The sequence below is a fragment of the Periophthalmus magnuspinnatus genome, chromosome 9 (assembly GCF_009829125.3).
Source record: "Periophthalmus magnuspinnatus isolate fPerMag1 chromosome 9, fPerMag1.2.pri, whole genome shotgun sequence".
Taxonomy (NCBI): domain Eukaryota; kingdom Metazoa; phylum Chordata; class Actinopteri; order Gobiiformes; family Gobiidae; genus Periophthalmus; species Periophthalmus magnuspinnatus.
In genome coordinates, this window is record NC_047134.1 from 15,259,868 (window position 1) to 15,283,006 (window position 23,139).

Sequence of the window (23,139 nt, forward strand, 5' to 3'; positions counted from 1 at the left end):
AGAAAGGACCACTGATTGCTTTAACTTTTTGATCTCTCGAGCCAAACTGTAGAGAATACCCAAGAAGTAATGTGATAGCACCCAAATAAACAACTACAGACATACATTTAAATATTGCCTTAGTGGTCTAGCTTTTTTTTTTTTTTTTTTTTTTTTTTTTTTTTTTCAAAAAACTCCTAAAATGAATCCTAAAATCTTTCAACAGTCAACAATGCTATGACATTATAAAACTACTTGGATTACAGACATTAACTTCAGTTCCACCTGCACCCTCTAGTTCTGACTTGTTCTGCTTGCAGTGTGCATAGGCAGTTATTTTTTGTGAGGAGCAGTAAAAATATTGCCATACTCAAAATAGTGTATTGGGGGTAGGTTTTGTAGACATTTGTATGGATATTTTACTTTGTTACATAATTATATAGTTATTGCAATCAAATTTCTGGCTAGACACTGGTTTGCTTTGTTATCTGTGTTGTTACCGTCTGGTGCAGGCACAGTGATAAGCAGGCTTTGTGTCCAAGTTCTTCAGGCCAAACCTTTTCTTCAGAGGAGGTATTTTGTAATTACATTCATCCAGATGTTTGAGACTTTCACAAAAATCTGTGATGGACAATATTAAAATGACACAACATGTAATTCATTTTCCCAGTAACATTTGTATTTTTATTTTATTTACTAATGCAGTTTATTGTATCTTTATTAGTCTTTGTCTCTGATCATATCTTGTCTAACAAAAGGAGATTGTGAAGACTAAAATTAAGACTAAAATTATATGGCTTGTGGTCAGTTTTTAGTCTTTGGGAAAAATGAGTTGGAAATTTACTTCTGGAACTTCAAAGTCTACTGAGTTCCATTGTGCCCATATGCCCAATATAAGATACGCAATTGCTGTAAATAGGAATGAATAGAAAAATTTACAATCTTACCTAATTTTTTATGTAGTGATTTGTTTTGTTTCAGGTCTGTTTCTCCAGTGCTGATTATCTGACTTGCTTTAAGTCCTCCAAAAGGAGAAACCACTTGACTTTGTTTTTTGCTTTCCAAGTCATGAGTTAAGGGTTTAGTTGTATTGTCATAGTGAAGAGCAGATGTGGCTGATCTTGTCTGACTTTTGGGCAGGTTTGTTATGAACATCCATTTTGTTGTAAGTGAGCCCTTTGTAGATGTTACAGCTGGGACAGTTGAAGTCAGAGGTGCTTTGTTTTGGAACAGAAGCACTTTCTGTAGTGTTTTCCCTGTGACACTTTTGGTTGTTGTTGCTTTGGCTTTGGAGAGCTTGCTGGCTGGTCTTTGTGATGATGTAGTGGTTGGAGTGGTAGATGGTGCTCTCAGATAAGGATTTGTGTTTTTACCCACTCCTCTGTGAAAAGACAAAGTCTTCAGTGCCTTTGTTTTAGAGATGTCTGTGTTAAGTAAAGTAGTGTGAAGGTATGGAGCCACAGTGGAAAGCTTTCCACTTTTCTGTCTGCACCCATTTGTTTTCTTGTGAACGAAAGTGTCTCCTCTGGGTGGGTCCTTAGAAAGACATTTTTCCTCTTGTCTTGGCTTCTTTTTGGATGGCTCAGTCTCATGGACTTCAGTCAATTGATGCCCCTCACTAACAGCTGACTTGCTGCTATCACTCTTTTTGTATTTGCTTGTAAAAGAGGTGTTATAATAAATAGGTCTTTTAAAGATGGCATACGGTGCCTCTTGTGTGACTTTGCACCTATAAAACATAAGGCACATATTTGCATTATATTTAATTTAGATTTATTTAAGTATTTTAATTAGTAGTTGCTTCACTTGCCAATTAACTTGTTAGTCTAACAAAATTTTATACACTGTGATAATTATAGCCACAGAGAGAATAAACTAGATAGTTATGCAATTATTCTAAACATGATTTGAAACAGCTATTCTAGAAAGCTTACACATTATTCCTTTATAGGAAATGAAAGTAACCAAAGAGAAAACACACAAAAAAAAAGAAATATATGACGTGTGGATGGTGTGGATGTATACAGGCTATTAAAAGCAAAACACTGCAAAGTAATTTCAGATATTTAAATGTCACTATGCTTTTTATCACCACTCCCATCATGAAGTCTTAACTTGCAAAGTCTCTGAGGCAAAGACTAAAGGCCAAATGACCTAAGATAAATCACTCACAGCTCTGAAATGCAGCCCCAGTTTTGACCAAATATTAACATTTTATATCCCAGTATGTTTTGAAAGATGTCTAAAAAAAAATGCTGAATTATTTCCTTACATTCCCCACCAGTACATCTCAGTGCATCTCGTTTGTAGTTTGAGCTCAATGCATGGGACTTTTAGAATTTTGAAAAAGCTGTAGTGCACCATACTAGATATGGTGTCATTCACATCCAGGAGACACTGTCGAAACCTGGAGAGGGATAGGCAGACATGGATAAAATCAGTGATAGGCTATGAACAAGTTCAGTAATAAATGTCAGTTCGGGTTGATGCATCTAACTTTCAAGTTTCAACCACATCTGAAAATGTCGTCCTGTGAATCCATCAGGGATAGTATCCTGCAGGCAGTGTTTTTTTTTTTTTTCTTTTGGACTACCAAGGCATTGGCACCTACCTCTGGTCGCAGTCACAGTGAGAGACAGAGAAAAAGTTTGGATTGAAGACTCCGTAATCCACAGTGAAACCAGGAATGATGTGTGGGCAGTGATCATGCTCACGACAGCATCTGTCTGCACCCTCAAACATGCCTGAGGACAGAGGACACGTCACTGCAGTCGCCTCAGCAGGTCAGGGGTAATTCCAGGACAGGATTCTACACCTGTAAGTGCTTGGTTTGGCCCTCTAGAGCCATATTTCAGTCTAATATTTTAAAGGGATAAAGGGTAAATATATGACTCACCAAGTTCATCATACCCAAGTGCTTTGCTTCCAGATCCACACCACAGAGTACCCGGGAAAAGCCAGGAGCGTTTTGTTCTGCCCTTTGCCTCTCCTCCTGCGCGGCTGCGCTCACCTTTGGGAGCATCAGTCTTGCCGCACGGTGCATTGGGAGACAGTACAACGCTTAGGTTAAATCTTTGATAGAGCGGTTCATTCTCACCACTGCTCCTGTTGTAAGACGCCCTGTAGTTTTCTATGACCAGTGGGTTGCTCATTACTTGGCATGCCAGTAGACGCATATCCTCGGACCAAAGTGTGACGTACAGGAGCAAGCCTCTTTCCTCACGAAGAAACATGACCTGCGTGCGCCCTTGCCCAAAATAACTTTCTGTGAGACAAGAGATGGTCCCAGGCTCCATCACATTTTGTAATTTACATTTAACGAGCGTTTGTAGCGCAATAACATTGTGAATAAAAGCTACCCATCGAACTTGCATTTCAGTCCGCCTATCTTGCACAATAGGTAAATAAATGAAGCTTTGGCATAAGAACTCTGCGAGTTATCCTGTGCTCCGGCTGGTAAAATGTCTAGTGAGAGACAGGCATGTGTGCCTTAAGGGTACCAGTCTGCACAGAGCAGTGATTGGTCTGTCAGATGAGCTGAAGAATGGCACTCCCTAACGTGAGGGTACGCAAACTATGTGGGTTTGCACGTGCCTGGAGCTAAAGAAAAAAGATGAATAAAAACAAAACAAAAAAACTGACTGACCCCCAGTCACGCTAAAGTAGAAAGCTGATTCAGGGAACATTTGTTTCATATCGTTCCCTTTCAGTTCATTATTGATCTCATAGTCCTTATAGAACACGATATAAACAATTAATCATTATCAAATTGTTATTGCAATTATCCGCGCCAGGTGGCAGCAGTGAGTGTTGACAACGAGAGTATATTTCCAATACAGTTTATTGATCTGTGTAAACTCTGCAAAATGTTTACATGCACAGTTATCTGCAAACGTACAATCTTTCAGTGCATGCACGACGTATTTACAATGACAGATTTAACAAACATTCCATTAAACTGGCAAAATCAACTGAGAGGGGAGCAAATTAAAAATGGCTGTATTTTAAGGTAATTACTTACATGTGAGACAACTCAAAACACTGATGGATATAATTTGTATAGGAGGAGAAATCTGCTACTTATAGACTGTACAGTTTGTGCACTGTTATTTGTGATCTCTATGTGATATTAGACCAGATTTAGACAAAACTGTATCATTGTTGTCATGCTAGAATACTGAGGGAATGTGACGGGCTGTGTAAACATATATAGACTTACAATAGCATTTATTTTTTTTTACAAAGGCTAGATATCTTGAACCACAAGACATTCATGCATAGGGTTTGCAAACAGTTGTATAAATTGAGGTCATTCCACTTTGTAAGTGTGCTTTCCTTGGGTTTTCTGTGATTAAAGAACACACACTGAAGCCTCAAATGATTGGGGCGTGGCAGAGGAGAAGTAGCCCTGCTTTGTGCAAAGTATTGGGATAGGAGCAGCCCACAACTGCCCCAGGCACACGAAAAACATGAGCACAGTGCATGCAGGTAAAGCTGCACACCAATGACAGCCTATCCCCGCTCGACCTTTTGAGTAGAGCAGTCATTTATAGGAAATATTATAAGAAACCTGACCACAGGTATTGTATATTTAGCAGTAGACCTCAGAGCCAAGCTAGAATTATCTTTTGCAGCTAATTGTCATTGTTATTGAAATAACATTAACATTAAGTTTTCTTATGAAACAATGAATACTTTTCACAAACAAAACATCCCAATTACTTATACATATAAAGCTTACTTTGTGCGCTATAACCTTAATTTAACAGTAAATGGTAAAAGGTTTATCTAGCTCATGGTCCACATTTTGATGCATCACCTGCAAATCAGATGATTTTATAATATCTATTCTAACCTGAGCAATGTAACTTTATGTAAACATTTCTTTATGGAAATATACAGCATGTTATGGACAGTGTGTGGTGACTTGGCATGCTTATAATTCAAGAGCTTAACTACAGTGAGCTGAATGCGTACAACATTTTAAATTATACTCTGATAGTCTAGGAAATACAGGCATGAACTGAGCCAAGGCCTCTTATGAAAGGGTCAGACCTCTACACTTCAGCATATTGCTTTCTTTGTTCCGATGCAAACAGACCCCCTATTTCATTATCAAAGAGCATATCAAATTTAGTACAATAAGTAACATTGATGACAGGCATGGCGGTCATTGTGCAGCTATTCACTGATGTGTTTCCTTTTAGTCTTGGTTACATTAATAAAACTATGACTTTTTCTAAATGATATGTCCCAAAGGCAGTTTGAAAAAAGCACAGGCAGAGAGATCAGTTTCTGTAAGATGATGAGGACATCTATTAACTTGAAAAATGTCTATATGAGACAGTGGAAATAAGTAAGAAAGAAGCATGTAAAAAGTGCGTAAAGATATGATAATAAACTAAGTTAGGGCAAGCACATGACAACCCTGCACATGCAGAATGATGGGTTAATCACTAGAGACATGATTTTCATTGAACAAGGTGTGCCAACGCTCAATCTTCTTGTCCTTATTCTTCAGACATTCATACCAGTGTTTGAGTCGTTCCCCTTTGGCAGTAATACCCAGCTGACATCCACCTAAAAATATGCCATTTCAATTGATTACTCAGCTTATCAACATATATACAAGACAGCTAAAAGTTGTGGTGCAATATTTACCAATGTAATCATTTGCCTTTCCAATGTCATAATCCCACACAGATATGTCTAGGGTCTTTTTGGCAAGTTCACTGTGCTTGATGTCATAGCTGAACTCCTAAATTCAACCATACCTCAAATTAAATGTCACATACTATGTCACTTATAATTATTTGACATAATTTTATGGCTGCTATGGTGACACAAGCTTTTATTACTTACCTCGTTAAACTCTGGGTTGAGAGTCCTCTTCTTGATTTGTGTTTTGGACTTACCCTTTTTTCCCATGTCAGGTTTTAGACAACTGTAACATATATAAACTAGAATTAACCTCAGATAATTTGCTGCCACATGTGTAATTGCACAATTAATTATCCTTATAGGGCATACATTTTGACATAAGGATCAGAATAGCCATTGGCGTCCATAGCAGCGAGATGAACACAGCGTACAACACCAACAATGAGGCGGTTCAGTTGAGTGCTGTACATGAGAGAAATGAGGATTCGACCACGCTCCTCTGACTCGCTCCCATCTTTACCTGTCTGTGAAAGAAATTTTATGATAAAAAGGTATTTGTAATATGAACGGTATTAAATAGTATCATGTTGAAACAGGCAAGATTTAAAGCATTGCCTCATCTTCATAAAGAGCTATGCCCCTGGCTACTCCAGCTGTCGCAGTCTTCTTGGTCTGCACAGAAAACAAGATTACAGCAGGTCAATAAGAGATTAAACTAGCCAGGCCAGATCATTGTTTTACACTAACTTTATTACACTCACTGGGATAACTCTCTCAAGACACACATTGAAGTTCTTCTTCTGGTTCATCTTCAGTTTCTTCAGTGCAACTCTAGTTTCACCAATAAACTCATTATGGCCAAACTTGTCTTCATCACAGACAGACAGCCTGTAAAATGAAATGTCAGTTAACAGCTTTCTGTGTGTCCAATCCTTTAAAAAATGAATACAAATCTATTAATTTTGACTGATTTAAATTGAATTCCTTTGGAATGCTTTATCTACCTAAGAGTCTTGCGTTGCATGTCCTCATCTGTTAGTCCATGATAGGTGAGTGTCTCATTCCACACAGGGTTGCGGGTATTTCTAAGTGTTTTTGTGCGCAGCTTTGTTGACTGACAAAAAAAACAATCATTAAATTGAGGCATGTTGAATCTCACCAGACATATTTGCGGTCTGTAAATCATTCAAGTAGCTATATTTTGATACATGATTGTGGTGAACCTGAAGATATTATCAGTACAGTTTATTATAGAAAGAATATTAGTTATTATTCTTTTTTTGTTTTGTTTTGTTTATACAGTACTAAATATTTAGTTTTCAACAACTTGCAAACAATAACTATCACAATTAAAAAGAACAAATGCTTCAAATGGTTCATGACATGTGTGTTGAACTTTATTTGTTGGATTTAATGTATTACACCTCTACCAGAACTACAGAAGTCAAATTTACCATTTGCTTCCATAGAATACTATTATTATAGAATACTATTATTATTGTGCATTGTATAGTCCACTCTATCCAGCAGATGGCAGACTTGAGTTTGCAAAAAGACCCCTTTTACCAACCACAGGGTTCTAATCAGACAGTGATTAGCAGGTGGTCTCTTTTTACCTTACTTGCTCCAGGTAAAAGATGAAGCTTGACATAAGGATCTGCCAAACCATTGGAATCCATTGGTTTTAGTCCCTTTAACAAGAACGAAACAGCATTATTATAAACCATTAACATTACTTAGCCAGAAGTGTCATTCAGGAGCATTTTAAAACAAAAGCGCTTCTTTGTAATTGCCCCTATGTGCATGTGTAATGGTACCTTTGCTTTGAGGATGCTACAATGGAGGCTGTTGCTTTCCTGATCATAGAGAAGACTGAATTCCATAGAGCCCAGAGTTGCTGAAAGAGACCCAGACCAATCATTACATTTGACTACACCAGAAACAGCAAGTACAACTGATGGATAATTTAGCTCATGATGAAATGTTAGGCAGTTTGCTGCATGTGTTTTGATTTGTGCATCAGATTTTCATTTCTGGTTGCAACAAAAATATGATCAGCAGAATAGAATGGTATTCAAGTCAAGAATTCTACAAAGTTATACACGAATTAGGTTAGACAATATTCTGTGGGCTCATTTTTGCAAACTCAGCTCTTTGGGGAGCATTTGAATGAAACATTATCTCTGTATTGCAGCAGTCGGACACTAGTCATAATCACAGCTGAAACCAATAGCTGGTGTCTTAACACAGCCGTGATGCCACAACTATTTTTATCGCAATGAACTCTAGGGACTAAATCAATCACAAGGGGAATCTATATCCTGTTAGCTGGAATTATAACGTTATTTGCACAGTCTCATCTTCTTGGATGGTGGACCTCAATAAAATAAATTAAGACACAGATCCCAGGAGAGGGAATAAAAGGTGTTTGAGCCTGCAGGCTGTATGACAGACAAGGCACCACTTTCATTATTAAACTGGATTTTTAGGACTTATAACATACTGTACATAGTACATAATTATGTATTATTTAATTTAATGAACTACAGTACAATAATGCTTTTTGTATGCTGCAATAAATACACAGAGGACTACAGAGACTACTGAGTCTATAAAGATGTTCAGTGTAAATTAATTATTAAGACTCAAATAGGCAAACATTGCTTAGTATTAGTAGGGGTCTGGCAGTAGAAAACAGAGTTAAATATAAGCATATACTGAATAAAAGCATTTAATTTTGTTTCTATAAATAATGTATTCTTTTTCAAATCAATACAATCAATAGTGTTAGATTTGAGGTAAGACAAAGTGAGCACACATGTATTTACCACCCACAGATGGATAGATTTCTCTAGACTTCTTTTAGAGTGAAGAGAGCAGATGGTGTACTCACTGGCTTCATCAGAGTCGTAGTCGTTGGCCTCCTCCTCCTCCTCCTCTGGGGGAGGCTGCTGCCGGACTGGAGGAGCGCTGTAGGCAGCAGGCTGCCTCCTGTCTGCAGCAGGGGGCGCTCTTTGCTCAGAGGAGTAGAGTCCTGTTTCTCCAGCCACTGATCCTACAAAAGCATCCAATCAGTCTGACTAAGCGCAACTAAACAACTGGTGATGTGATATTTCATGAATGACTTGATCCTTTGATGAGGACATGCGTAGGTGTGTGGCTTTCTAGTGATTTCTCACCCTGCTGAGCTGTAGCAGCTGAGCCACCAGGTTGCGGCCTGGAGCTATGAACAGGGACCATCTTCTTCATCACCACTGGGCTCGACTGCCCCGCCTCTTCAGCACCTGCTCCACCTGTGGCCATGCGTGCCACTGCAGGTTTTGGGGCCACCGGTGGGTAACCAGCACGGGTGTGTGACACTTGACCTTAACATAAGTATCACAATATAGCAAATAATATACACAAACATACAATGCACATCAGAGGCATGCAACATCAGAGACATACTGCAGCAGACCTCTCTGGACTCTTCAAACTTTTGATCTGGCACTTTTTATAACAAAGGCATTGACCTACATATTCTCCAACAGGCTGAAGCAATGCACTATACTGGGCATGCAGAAATATTTCTTCTTCTATTGGTGCCTCTGTATCAAAACATGATGCTGCATCAGAAATTATGCACAAAATGTTAAATGATATGTTGCGACCCTTCATGCCAGCAACCCCTCAAGGCTCATCCTAAGTCACAGCATGCAGCTTCCGGCACTTTAATTTATTGCACTCATCCCTCTCTGCAGCAGCTGTGGGAGGTGCTACAAAAATCTAGGAGGGACAAAGGTGTGGGGCAGGAGTATGAGTGGCAAGTTTGGGAGAATAAAGGTCAGTAAAGGTCTAATGCAGATATAATGACACAGAGTTTTGAAGCAAGGGTAGCAGGGGTATACTGAGAACTGTACATTGCACAAGCATTCTGAAGTTTCATATAGGGCTGCATTATGCTGTTGACTTGCCTGGACCTTCCTGCTCAGAGACAGAAGTTTGACTTTGATCTGAATGAAAAAAATATTGTGATAATATCACTCACTACTGCAAAAAAATAAAATCACAATCACAGTAATGAATAGTGAACACGTATGCACACCTAGGCTCAATTCACTTGTCAGAATAGGTTATTATTATTGTTTAAATAATAATGTGCAATAATAATAATAATAATAATAATAATAACCATCATCATCATCATCATCATCATCATCATCATCATCATATTATTATTATTATTATTATTGTTATTATTATTATTGTTATTATTATTATTATTATTAAATGTCCAAAACCCTATTAATACAAACCAACCTGGAGTTCGCTGTGTTTGAGGTGGTGCCTCTTTTGGGTTTGGAGCAGGTGGTCCTTTGCTTCCTGCTGCGACTGGAGCAGGCTCATCTTTTGGTTTGGACAAAGGCATTGGAGAAGGGAGGAAATGTTTGGGGAAGCCTTTAAAGAACCATGCACCGGACCGCTTCCATACCTGAGGACATGCAGTGGTTGTCCGTTATCTGTGTTTTCACTGTGTAAGATTTCAAATTCAGCAGCAGTATACCTCTCTCTGTTCCCTGCAGATCTTGCATAGCCACACAGCACGTGGTCGGCTGCTACACTGCGTACCACACTTAGTACACATGCTCTACATGACAGGAAGAAAAACAGGCAGATTTCCAGCTGTTCACCATTTGCAGAAAAATATACAAACTAGCAAACCAAAAATAAACAGACAAACTGAGTACCTTTTTACAGTCTTCACACACCACTGAGCTGACCCCAGGTGAGCCCAGCTGCTCTCCGCACACCAAACAGCGGGACACTCCATCCCCACACACGGTCTTCTTCATATCATCCAAGTTATTTATCAAGCGCCTGAAAAGAATACCCAAAATTAGGACAACAATTGTTTTGCTTATGTATGTCAGTGAATCTTTAGTACATGTATCAGCCATAACTATCGCCTATCCATAATAACTATCAAAAATAAATGTAAAAGTTATTCAACAGGAATTGCAGAAAGAAAATAGCTGATGTATTACTTGGCATACTGCATATTGAATCAAAAAAGTACTATACAAGTACAACATTTTACCCAATTCTCTCTTGTTCCATGGCCTCCATTTTCTCAGCGCGAGCAATTACACTGTTGATAATCTCCTTCTCTTCATCCGTTAGGTCTGGACCTGCACCAGGACCTTGCTGCATGGTCCAGTTCTCCCTATTAGCCAAACAGCCTCCAGTTTAGTTACAACAGCTTTGCGATATTTATTTATAGGCACAATTTGCATGTAATATTGAGCTCAAAACACAGAAAAATCTAGGCTGCTAAGAGTTGTACAATAGTCAAATAGATTTTTACATTGATATACTTACTGTTCTTTATCACTATCATCATTGAGATGCAAGTTAAGGAAAAATAATCCACAATTTAGTAAAGATTCAGCATCAAAACAAAAATTCTTTAAATTCTTACCTTGAATGCATTCCTCTTTGTCTATTATTTGATACCCAGCGATCTGAACCACCACTCATCACAGTGTCTGTCATGGCTGTTCTGTCACAGCCTGTAATAAATGTAAAGAAAACCAGCAATAAATAAGTTACACAAAATTTACAATAACAATTGATAAATTACATTTTCTGTTAACGCTGCACTGACGAGACTGCTATTTCCTGAATAAGGGAAGGGAATTGGCACCAAATGCGTGAGCCTAGACAATGCAGAAACCCAGCTGGCATTTCCCCAATTTCTTAAATAATCTTTATCCATTGATGAAGGGTTAAGCAATTACCCATAAAGCTTTGCCACAAACCCAGAGCCAAGATATGTATTTGGGTGATATATGAAAAAATTCCTACCATATATCATTTCTCTTCTTCATCTTTTTCCATCATTTAATTGAAGGCTTTACTTGCCAATATACTGTACCAAGAGCTGCCTAAGCAGATGCTATTGCCAATTTTGAAAACTAATCAGCAGGAGATTCACTTTCCAAGCTTGTTTTGACAAAATTCTCCCACTCCTCATTTTCAGGAAAAAGCTTTAGTGCATCGTACAAAGACACCACAGGAGCAGAGGGGACACACTTTTCTTCTAATAAAATGTTTATTGAAAATATTCTTGTGCATTAAAAATATTGTCCCCAGACCAGAAGGAAAGTGGGTGGCCTTGGCTCTTTTGGTTTCAGTGGCAGCGCTTTAAAGAGAAGGTCAGGCAAAATGGGGGAGGAAAGGCCTATTATTTTGCTAAATAAAATTTTAATGAAACTGCTACCCTAAACACATTTGCCAAGGACGAATATTCTGTGGGTGACACAGTAACCACAAGATGATTAATAAGGTGTTCATATGTACTGAATTGACACAGATGTTTACTGTTATACATTCAAGGTGCATGTATGTAGTAATAAAAACAGCTGTGACTGATAAATGCAAAACAGAGAGTAAGTCTAATGCCATGCTGTGGAACATTCCAGGCAAAGCAGTAATATTTTCATGCAGACAAGCAGGTGGTGTATCCCCCACCTGTGAAGTTACATACTGCCTCTTTAACTTTCATGACCATATTCTAGGAGAAATACATGCAGTGCACCCTCAAAAGAAATCTTATAGAGGCGTAGGTGACTTACGATGCTGCACTGTTACTGTTTTGCTATTTCTCACTTTTGCTCATACATAACAGAATGCAACACAATACAACACAAACAGATGTTATCTTAATAACATATAATTCTGTGCCTTACTGGAGTATTTTGTTATCCCCTGATTTACATAAAACACAAAGCACAATGAATGTGGGTGATCATATTACCCCTTGAAATGCCCTACAAAGTATTTCAAGTGTGTGGTGAGCTATATGATTCTGTTGTATTTGAAAATATAAGACAGGAAACAAAGTCTGGGAACACAGCCCAGGCCTAATAATCACTGTGAAGAGTCAAAGGAGGTCCATTTGGGAAGTACGTCTATAAAAGTTATGATTTCAGAGACCTTGTAAAAATCATTTCAATTTAATAATACATCACCTCCAAAGAGTGCCACACGTTGCCTGCTTCATGTTCTCACATTCCCTCATCAACTGGTGGCTAACCTGGAAGATAGCAGTTAGCTATCCTCCAGACCAAGATATTGCCTCAGATTCAGGTCCCAGTGCAACTGACATATAGCCTCAGTGGAATCACACAATCTCTGAAAAAATGTCCCTATATGGCTACAATAAAGAGAACAGAAATCAATACCAGCCACAAGCAAGTCCAAGCCTGTTTCTCTACATTGGGCAATTGAATTTAGGCAGTTTCAAGTCTCTATATCAGTCTGACAATACAATGAGTTGTACTGCGGCATTGGCCCAAGGATATGTCCTGTATGTCCTAAGGGGAAGTGCCAACACTCAGTGAAGACCTGCCGTCTCATTTAAGTAAGAATGCCATCCACTCAGCAGCAGCTCAAAGCCTCTGGGAGCCGCTCAAATACTGCGAGCAAGGCAACCATGAAGGCTGGAGAATTATGTTGTACAGGAAGAGAAAGAGATGGTGATAAATATGTATAATGATAAAAGTAAAATCAATAAGCTCTATTCAGAACAGTCAGAAGTGGTCATGAGTATGGAGAAGACCATGAAAGAGGGTGCATTGCTTAACATACCTGCAACTATTATCTGCTGCACTGCCTAAGGACCTACAGAATAATGATACATTTGCTGTGCTATCAATAGACACAATGGTGTACCCCCATCCTTCCTCAGTACTAGAGTAACCATACAACAGTGGTGAGATAGTCTTATGGGAATATATGTCTCGACCCACTTTTCAGCAGTGCCCTGACAGTTAAGGCATGCCTAGAGTTATCTTATACACAAAGGCAATGAACTATAGACCTCTTTTTCTCAGGATCATCCTGTATGTTGACACTCCGAGCATAATGAAGGAGGACAATGTTCAGTGTAGGGGTTGTGCAAACTAGATCTGTCAGCACTAGTTCTGTGCATAGAGGCGATTACATCAGGGACATTGACTTTATGGGGCTAAAACTGCAGTCCATTTATATTTAGAATTCACATCAAAATAGTACTATGTAATGACAAGACTAATTAGCTTATAATGATACAGTTAAAGTATTTTATCAAACTGGTAGTGTTAGTGTAGTTAGTGTAGTTAGTCCCAAGCCTGTTGCCAAATTTGCAAATTCAAGTCAAGAGTACTTTAAACAAATCACATAACCATGATTCATGGTCTTCACAACAAATGATAAAACACAAAATGTCAAATGAAATATTGGTAAATAAGAATTTGATCTATACTGTGTAAGTGGAGAGAAAAAAATTACGATTTTGTGTAGTGATAATTAATAAATGGTGACTGATGAACGATGAACAAAGAACAATGGTTTGGTGTTTAGGTTTAAAATGAAGTGCAGAGTAGAGTAGAACTTAAACAGAGTACCACTTAACTGATGTAGAGACAGATAACCATTCACTCTCAGATAAGTGATTAATGTTTATAACAAAACTCTGCATCCAAAGTAGGAAGTCATATCTATATAAAGCCATCTATAGTCTCTATATGCTGAATTTCTACACTGCACTGGTAGACACTCTGTCTGGTCATATAGTCTATTAAGCAAGGCATATTAAGTAATACAAAACTGTTCGAAAAAGTAGCGAAGCCAATTATATTAAACTGTCTGTGGGGCCAAATGTCACGGTGAGCCTTGTTATTACCAAAAGTTATGACGTCTGTGCCAACCTTATTCATTTTTGAAGTTTTACAATAGAGTCATGTGCGTCATCTGTGACTGTGCCATGGTGCCACTGCCATCTCCTTCATGTTTTCCTCCAATAGAAGATGACTCAGTCCGGTGGCGACTTTTCCTCCTCTGGAGAGCTGCTGGTATTCTGAATGTCACGGAGCACGATGATTTTTAATGTAAGATTCTACAGATGGGAAATGAGATATTTGGTGTGCAGACAAACTAAAAAAATAACTCAAATAGTAAATATCAGAGATATAACATAGTATTTCTTTTATTTTACCATTGCAGTCATAAAACTAAACAAAATTATTCTTAAGCTACAATGTTTTTATAGTTAATCAATCATCTAACTCAATCATTGTAATAAGACAAAATGATTTACTGAAGTCAATGTAACAGAGAGTATGTGACTCATTACTACCCACCTTTGCAAGCCACTACCATACTACATTTTCGAGGAAGGCACGGAGATGAATAGTAACAGATTCATTGTGATATGACAACAGAATAGACCTGCAAGGAAGCATCGCTCACATAGTCAGCTGCTGGATCATCGTAAGTCACCCACGCTTCTATAAGATTTCTTATGAGGGTGGAGAAGCCCAATTTAGAAACCTCTTTTCTCAGGGCTGGAGGTAAAATCAATACAAATCTGCATGTATGCTTCAGGGAAAGGTATGTATGAGTCCAAAGCTTATGGCATCCATTTTCCATATCCATTTTTAGAAGTAAGGCCATGCATTTTCCCAGGGCACTTGAACTCAACACTCAGCGTGAGTAACTAGCCTAATGTCTTTTCAGTCAGTCTCACCAGTGATTGCTGCTGCTGTCAGTTACAGCAGCAGGTATATGAGTCATTACTGCAGAACATATGACAGGGAGGTTGTTTTTCGGGCACCTCCCTTTTTTAATTCATATTTTGTTGTTGTCTTTAAGAGAATCAGAATATGAGGAAAGTAGATTGACACCTAGCCAGTAAGGTTGATGGATTGATTGTACATGGCTCATTATGTAAAGAGGGCAGAGAGTTAAAGGGGGATGGGAGTACGAAGAGCGTCTTCTTTTACTTGGATCGGCAAAATGTTGAAATGTCCAAAAACAGTGAATTTATAAATTTTCTTAAAATATGTCAGAGATGCAGTCCACACTTGCACACAGCATGTCGCAAAATGACTACAGCTTCAGTGTCCTGGATATGAGTCTGTGTATCCTCCATATCAATCCAATTCAGAGAGATGAAAAATTGTGGCCGTTGCCATAACAACAAACAATTCAAAACAAAATATTCTATCTCTTGAATGATCCAAAGTCTTTAAAATGGCACCGATAACAGAAAGCTGAATGAATACTTATTACATTTAACTTCTCGTGTCCTATTTGATTGCAATGATGCTGAAATTGATGTAGTATTCTTAAATTACATGACACAAATTCCCTTGTCAATTTCCAAAGAGGCCATTTCTAAAGTGGGTTAATGAGAGAAGGCGAGAGATCAATGCAAAATACCACAGTGGGGTCTACTGCAATATATCCTCCATCATGTCTTGAGCTTTAGTGCCGTAAAATACAGAATTTGACCAGAAGCACTCTTGCACCTGCCACGTCTTCATCCATCACAGGCTCTAAGGCTCAAATCAGCATTTTCTTCCTAAAACCATTCGTGAGGTGTTTATGCAAAATACATATGAGAATTGATATTCATGTCAGCTCAGGCATATACACGCTAGCAAGAATATAATCACACACAAATTTTGTAGTTGCCATTAATGTTTCATCAGTTGTAGCTCATGTGCTTTTCCATTTTAGAGTCAATAAACGCACAGCCTTAATGTTTTTACAGAAAAAAACTCACTGTATACAAAACAGGGTGTTAAATACATTGTAAGGAACCAATTTGTAATGATGACATTTGAAGTTGCATTACTGGAGCAATGTAGCCTACAACAATAGCTATTTTTCAAGTTTCAAGTCAAATGTCAACAGGCGTAAAGCATAAAAAGCATGTTTTTCTGAGAATAAAATGTCACTGGTTTATACGATATATAGGACAGAGTTAGTAGTGTCTTTATTCTAAACATCAACACTTGTCTTAACACTGGAGACTTATCATGTTAAAATGCTATCACAATGGATGCAACATTTATACAAATGCTATGCATTCAAATGTATTAAAAATGTTATTGTCATAAAGGTGGCTGGTACAGAAATAGTGTGAGTTTGTGATTAAAATATGTGACTGCCTCCTATAGTGAAATGCAGGACTGGGTTATTTTTTAAAAGTGATTTGTATAGTAATTATTTGTCAACAAACAAGTCAAAAACAAAGCTACAAATACAAATTATGTGATATTTTATTATGTATTTTAGTATGCCATAAGTTGCCATAATAATGTAAGTGCATGGTGCATCTATCCTCTAAAAAACCTTCAGAATGCCAATATAGTCACACATAGGAGAAGACCATTAAGTACTGCACCAACAAGACCTCTGCAGGAAGAAAACATCACTCAGCATTTTTTAATTATTTACATATCCTACCCCGTTGCCTTTTCACTCTATCTGTGCCCGGTATAAAAGCCTCGCTGCAACCACTCGTATCTCCACACACTCAACGTATAAACCTATAGCACCTATTGCTGTTATGAAGGGAGCAATAATGTTTAAGATATCAATATTTTTGCTGGTGGCATTTACAAATTATCCATGTTTTCAGCGAGACAATCGAGTTGACAGAACCATCTGTGTGGCCATCTGGGAGAGAGGCTTACCTCTAAAATGTGAGAGAAATGTGAGGGTTGCATCTTTTCAAGTGTGTTCCCCAGGCAGGCACCGCTCCAAGTCTCACACTGGCTGACAACAAACAGGAAAGACCATCTAGTGACCAACGAGCTGCCATGCTGTTGTGTTGCAATGGCCACGCCAGTAGATGCCAATACAATATGCTTGGACATTTATTCATACCTAAATCTATACAACCAGTGCTATGTAACCTGAATTCTGTATTCTGTTTAATCCAACAGTTACAATCAACTGACATTCCCATAAATAGACATATGCAAAGGCCATGTTTGGAAGGGCATCTGACATAACTCATTCAAAATATGCAAATCATTGCAGCAAAAGAGGTAAAAAAAACTTAATCAAGATGAAATTCCAAGCTCCAAAAGAAGTATGCCCTATTTCCAGTAATAATCTGATCTAAATTTAAATGTGGGTTTTAGGACAATATTATAAATCAAAGTTTGGCATGCATAAATAAAAGAAAAGGTGTATTACAGTGCACAGAACAGTAATATTTTATGGAGGAAATTAGTTTCACTGTGACAAGAATGAAGAATGAGGGAGACAAGAAGAAGCAGATGATAGAGTGAGTTAGTTGAAATTGAAGGCAAGAGGAGAAAACAATCAGGAATGTAACATAATCAGACAGGAGCATTCAATTATGTTCAGTTCAACAAGGGCGTAAAGTGAGTCTAGTATTTGTTTGGCCAATGGTGATTCATCTCCCACCCGTGCCCTTGAGCTAAGAGGTGGGACATGGACAACGAGCTGCTGATGTATTGAACAGTCATGCTGCTTCATTTACCTTTGTCTTATCTCAGGAAAAGAAGTACTACCAGACAAGGGCATTAAATTACCCCAATAAACACTGGTTCTAAAGGCACTGAGTATGTCTTTCTTTAACGTCATCAGCTAACCAATGGTCAGTGAGGGGCGAAAACTTGTGGAGTCAGCCTCAGCCTCAGCCATGAGTTAGGTTTCTGGTTTTATTCATATAGTTTGGACAAGGCCTACTGGTCATACAAAGCCGGTCAACTAAACAATTTTATAATAGTCAATTCTCCCAAATGTCCATTTAGGATGGAAGGACGCAATAAATTCCATGCAGGCCAAATGAGAAATATGAAGTTTAGAGCCGTAGATGTCTAAACAAGTTATAGAATAGGTTGATGGTGGAAGTATAATTTTTAATGGGTGCGTTTAAATGATCTGTTGCCATGAAAGGCAGCTAAATATATGTTAAAAACAAAATCCACAATGGGATACCCTTTCACATGTCTGTGGGAGTAGGATGGTGTATTTACAGCTAGCTGAAATAGATCAGGTGCATCACTTCAGGGTCAGAGTAATTCTAGTCGCCATAGTGAGATTTTGAACAATAAAGCTATTGTGTTTACAATCTATATTCATTCTTTGAAGAAGAAGGTAGCTTTAATTGCATGCCTTTTCTTGTGTTCTGTAAAGTCAATGCAGATGTAATTACTAGTTTGCTGTAGACCAACCTTTTCTTGTTGGTAATTTCCCCATTGGATATTGACAACTCAAAAACTTTGGCTAACTAAAAAAATGATTTATATTTAAAGAAAAAAGGTTTGGAGAAAATCTGAATCTTTTTTAACAGCATTATAATATTTTTACTGTATAAATATTCAATTTAACCCTTTCATGCATAGTGGTCACTACAGTGGACAGCTATTCAATTGTTGTTTTCTCCTATATAAGTGAGTCTGAATATCACAGTTGCACATCAGTCACTACAGTGGACGCTTATGTGTCATACAATACACTGCCACCCACTGGTGAACTTTGGCAAGAGTAAAAAAAAAATCTCTAAAACAAGATGGCCGACAGAAGAGCACATGTGCCTCGCAGGGGAGCAATTTCTGTCAATTCCTTCTATTGTAGGAGACCCTTGCAGATAAAAAAAATATGAGGACATCAAGCAACAACTAAGGAACAATATAATTGTTAAAATATCCAAGTTTTGATTTTGTGATTTGAGGAAATTGTGATTAATCATGTGTCCACTCAATTGGACATCATGCATCGCTAGCTATATTTAGACTACAATTCATAGTATTGCTGTCACTGTTGTTTTTCTTTTCTTTTTTTCAATTCACCATTTGCAGTAATGTTTTGGATGAAAATCAATTTAATTTATATTATAGCAATAATTTGTGGATATTAGTTCTAGCATGAGAGTTATTATCTTTGTCCTTGTGTTTATGTAGAGGTCAGGTGCAGATCATGCTACCAAAACCTACAGGATAGTCCAGCAAATGCCATCTGACTCAAGTGAAGATGATGTTAGTGGCAGTGATGATGAATGGCTACTAGAGAAAAGAGAATTGGCAAATGGCAGCAGTAGTGAGAGTGAAGTTGAGGATGTGGAAGAAGCAGAGGATGCTGAGGAAGTTCAGGCTGAGGAAGAAGCTGAGGGTGCTCAGGATGTCCTACCTGACAGAGCTCAAGAACACAAAAAAGCAGACATGTCTAAAAAAACCCCAAAGATAATGAGTTTGAGGAAGACTTGCCTCCTTTTTAGGAGAGTGGAAGGTGAATATTGAAGGAACAAAACCAATAGATTTCTTCATGCATCTATTTCCTGAGGAGCTGATAGATGAAATAGTGCTCAGATCAAACCTGTATGCATTGCAAAAAGGCAAAGAAAATCTGGCCATTACAAATGGTCAAATGAAGCAGTTTCTAGGGATCATTTTGGTCATGTCATACCTCAGATACCCAAGATCAAGAATGTACTGGTCATCAGAGGAAGGGTTGCGTCTTGATTGCAAATGCCATGCCACTGAATCGATTTGAGCAGATTCTGAGATACATTCACTTTGTTGATAACTTCTCAGAGGAGCAGGGAAATAGTGATAAGCTATTCAAAATCAGGCCAGTGTTGGATACACTAAAAAGAACTTTCCGTTTAGCTGTGGATCCCAAAGAATTCTGTTAACCAATTGATGAACAGATCATTCCATTCAAGGGACTTTTATCTCTGAAGCAGTGCATCCCAAAGAAATCCAAACCCTGGGGTGTGAAAGTGTGGGTTAGAGCAGGGAGCTCTGGATACATGCACAAGTTTGAAGTGTGTCAGGCTTTGGCTGGGCGTGGTGTGGCCAGTGGGTTGGGAATGGCTGCAGATGTTGTCATGCACCTTTGTGATGACATACAGCAAAAGAATCACAAGGTGTTTTTTGACTATTTCTTTTGCACCATTCCACTTATTCAGGCTCAAATATATAAACACAATGTTAGGGAGCATACAACAACATGTTTTATAGTGTTTTCAGTATTTTTTTTTTTTATATTTGTTTTCTCAAACACATATTTCATTCATTGTTCAAATGCGCGTTGTCCACCCTAGTGGACACGTCACCAACTCCTTGAAGAATGCATGTTTGAAAAAAAATAAGATGAATATTTCTTTTGCATGCCTAAAGAGTAATAAAAACACTTAGGAAAAAAATCCTGAAGTAGCCTATCATAATTCATGCATGAAAGGGTTAATTAAAGTCTAATTATATATCACATTTAAAACAACTTCAGCTGACCAAATATATGAACTTGTTGTGTAATTAACTACAAACCAATTGTGGACATCTTTTGAATACTGGATTCTAATCACTAAACAGATATTACACATTTGCATTAGATACAGTAGAAAAACCTTAAGGGATAAATACTGGGATAAATTCATTCATAAGTAAGTACATTGTAGCCTATAAGTAAGTACTTTACTATGTGTAGAAGTCTTTTCACATTCGTGGCATGTGCTTTATTTATCAATTGTGAACCTGTAATGCATACCAGATAAATGTGGCCGCAGACAGCCATATTAGCAGTGAAATCGAGTTAATTAAGTGACATAGTAAGTTTAGTGGTTTGTCTTTAGCTGTGTGTTCACATTATGAGAAGCACACTGGAACACTGAACATAGAGTCATGCACCTTTACCAGCTGTGACCATGGAAACGGCAAGATCAGAAGAATCAGGAAGATTAAATGCTGCGTGCACGAGAGTATGAGATGCCCTGTCAGTTCATAGTAGCTTTTACCTGTGCCAGATTTGAAAGCATATGCAAAACAGCTTTTATGATGTCATTAAAAGGCATGGCTGGGAATGTTTCTGTAATGGTGCATACAGTAAGATGGTGAGACCAGCTGGAGGCATGGGAGTACAGTCGGCTTGCATCTTTCATCGTTAAATAATGCAAAAATCTCCATCCTTTTTTTAACCTTTTCCCTCAATGCTAGTTTCGCCGTCCCCAGGTTCTTGCCTCGTTTACATCTTACCCAAACCAAGGGAGACATCTTACTATTGTGTACTCACATCAATTTCAACAGGGGAATGAGAGTGTCACCCCGCCTGCCACTACTGTACTTGTTGGAGAAAGCAGCTGCAGAAATATACAATTGCATTCATTCAGTCTTTTTCTACCCCTCCCCCATTTAAACCCCATCTTTCAGCTCAGGAGGAGGAGTTGGAAGAACTGGGAAGAAGGCACATTCCCAGTTTGATTTTCCAGGAGACAACCTTTATCTTGAGTTCTATTCACCTAATCACTCACAGATCCTCAAATGTAAACCTAAAAGGACAACTTTACAGCATACAGGCAGCCAAAACCTGTCCATGTGCCAGTGTTGGACTTGACAGCCCTACCCATATCATCACATCACTGAGAAATGCACGGCCACCACTAAAAGCTCTCCAAGTGTCTGCAGGCAAAGAGCCCCAGCATGCGCTCCGAAAAATCCTGCAGCAACGCCCTGGGACTGACTGTAAGCAGACAATCTCTCACAAGATCCAGCTTTTGTTTTTAAATCAGTTATGACAAAAGGAAGCAGCTATCAGGTACTAGACACCCTCTGTAATCTGTTGAGAAGTGATTTAGGACATGGCCTTTCAAGTCAGACACAGCCACATTTATCACGGCCATTCATGAATACACCACATGCAATAGCAGCATAACACTATGAGACATGGTGTAGTAAATCAATGCAACAAATCCAGAGGGTAATAGGCTCTATCATCACTTTATGAGGGACAAAGTATTACATTGTTCAGCAGACTCATGTTTTCAGCAAAGCATGTTTTAACAAAGGAATCAATGAAAGAATCATTTACATAACTGTTTTCTCAACCTGATGTAGGTTAATAAGAGGCAGCTCCAAGCATATGGAAACATGTGGACGTATCTAATTTGAAGAATGAATTATTGTGTTATCATTATGGAGGTGTGTGCCATCATTTTAGCAACTAGTGAGTAAAATCCGATACCCAATTCTCACTTTTTTCACTTGTGAATGAAATGCTGCATTCATTCAACTTGTTACCAAATGACTGTATTTATTTTCTCTGATTAAATGCAGCGGCTATTCAGAAATAGTCCATAAGATACAGGTTGCATTGCAGAAAAAGGAGAATCGTAAAGACATACCTGAAAATCCAGCCCAGCCTCTGTGCCTGGCGTTTGTCTGTGGGAGCTGTCAGAGAATGATGCGGTGTCAATGCAAAGTCTGTGCAGCCTGAGGATTCGACCACGGAGCCAGTTTTTGCGCACGGTGCCCGCCACCAAAAAAAGCAGTGCGCGTTTTTGTGCGTGAGTGGTGAATGAGTGGTCTCCGTTTCTAGAGGCGCATCGGGTCTCCTCTTCACGATGCGTGGGAACTGGCTCTCAATCCTGCGTGGAGGATGGAAAGCCCTTGGTAGACTGGGAAGGAAACCCCTGGATCTGAAGTGAGAATGGTTAAGTGGTCACTCATCACCTGATTAAATTGTTTTGGAGGGGATAATATATATGTTTGTTTTTTTATGTATAAATCCCCTACACTAAGATGTCATATCACAGTAAGCTCATATTTAGTTATGATCGCACAAGTCTATTTCCATTGATATACTGACAACATCACTTTAAAATATTCCACAACATTTGATTCCAAAACCTCAAAAGTCTTCAAAAAGACTCAATTGTAG

The 23,139-nt window shown here is 38.4% G+C and overlaps 2 protein-coding genes across 3 annotated transcripts; both read right to left on the minus strand.

The window, feature by feature from the left end:
- Positions 1-994: 994 nt before the first annotated feature.
- On the minus strand, positions 995-3,401 carry LOC129456524 (group 3 secretory phospholipase A2-like). The gene is made up of 5 exons (XM_055224225.1): positions 2,876-3,401; positions 2,591-2,723; positions 2,252-2,386; positions 1,096-1,708; positions 995-1,036 (listed from the first exon to the last, which is right to left on the minus strand). Exons 1-5 carry the CDS (start codon positions 3,351-3,353, stop codon positions 995-997), a joined length of 1,401 nt encoding a protein of 466 aa, XP_055080200.1. The 5' UTR covers positions 3,354-3,401.
- A 428-nt stretch (positions 3,402-3,829) lies between these two features.
- LOC117376676 (rabphilin-3A-like) lies at positions 3,830-22,844 on the minus strand. Of its 2 annotated transcripts, XM_033973197.2 has the most exons (18): positions 22,604-22,844; positions 11,099-11,189; positions 10,999-11,010; positions 10,718-10,843; positions 10,368-10,497; positions 10,184-10,267; positions 9,940-10,111; positions 8,820-9,005; positions 8,534-8,695; positions 7,458-7,537; positions 7,257-7,331; positions 6,645-6,754; positions 6,402-6,528; positions 6,256-6,312; positions 6,010-6,164; positions 5,842-5,923; positions 5,641-5,737; positions 3,836-5,559 (listed from the first exon to the last, which is right to left on the minus strand). In XM_033973197.2, exons 2-18 carry the CDS (start codon positions 11,170-11,172, stop codon positions 5,429-5,431), a joined length of 1,860 nt encoding a protein of 619 aa, XP_033829088.1. In that variant the 5' UTR covers positions 11,173-11,189; positions 22,604-22,844; the 3' UTR covers positions 3,836-5,428. The 2 variants fall into 2 exon arrangements, with proteins under 2 accessions (XP_055080050.1, XP_033829088.1); XM_055224075.1 differs by lacking the exon at positions 10,999-11,010 and having other exon boundaries at positions 3,830-5,559.
- Positions 22,845-23,139: the final 295 nt, after the last annotated feature.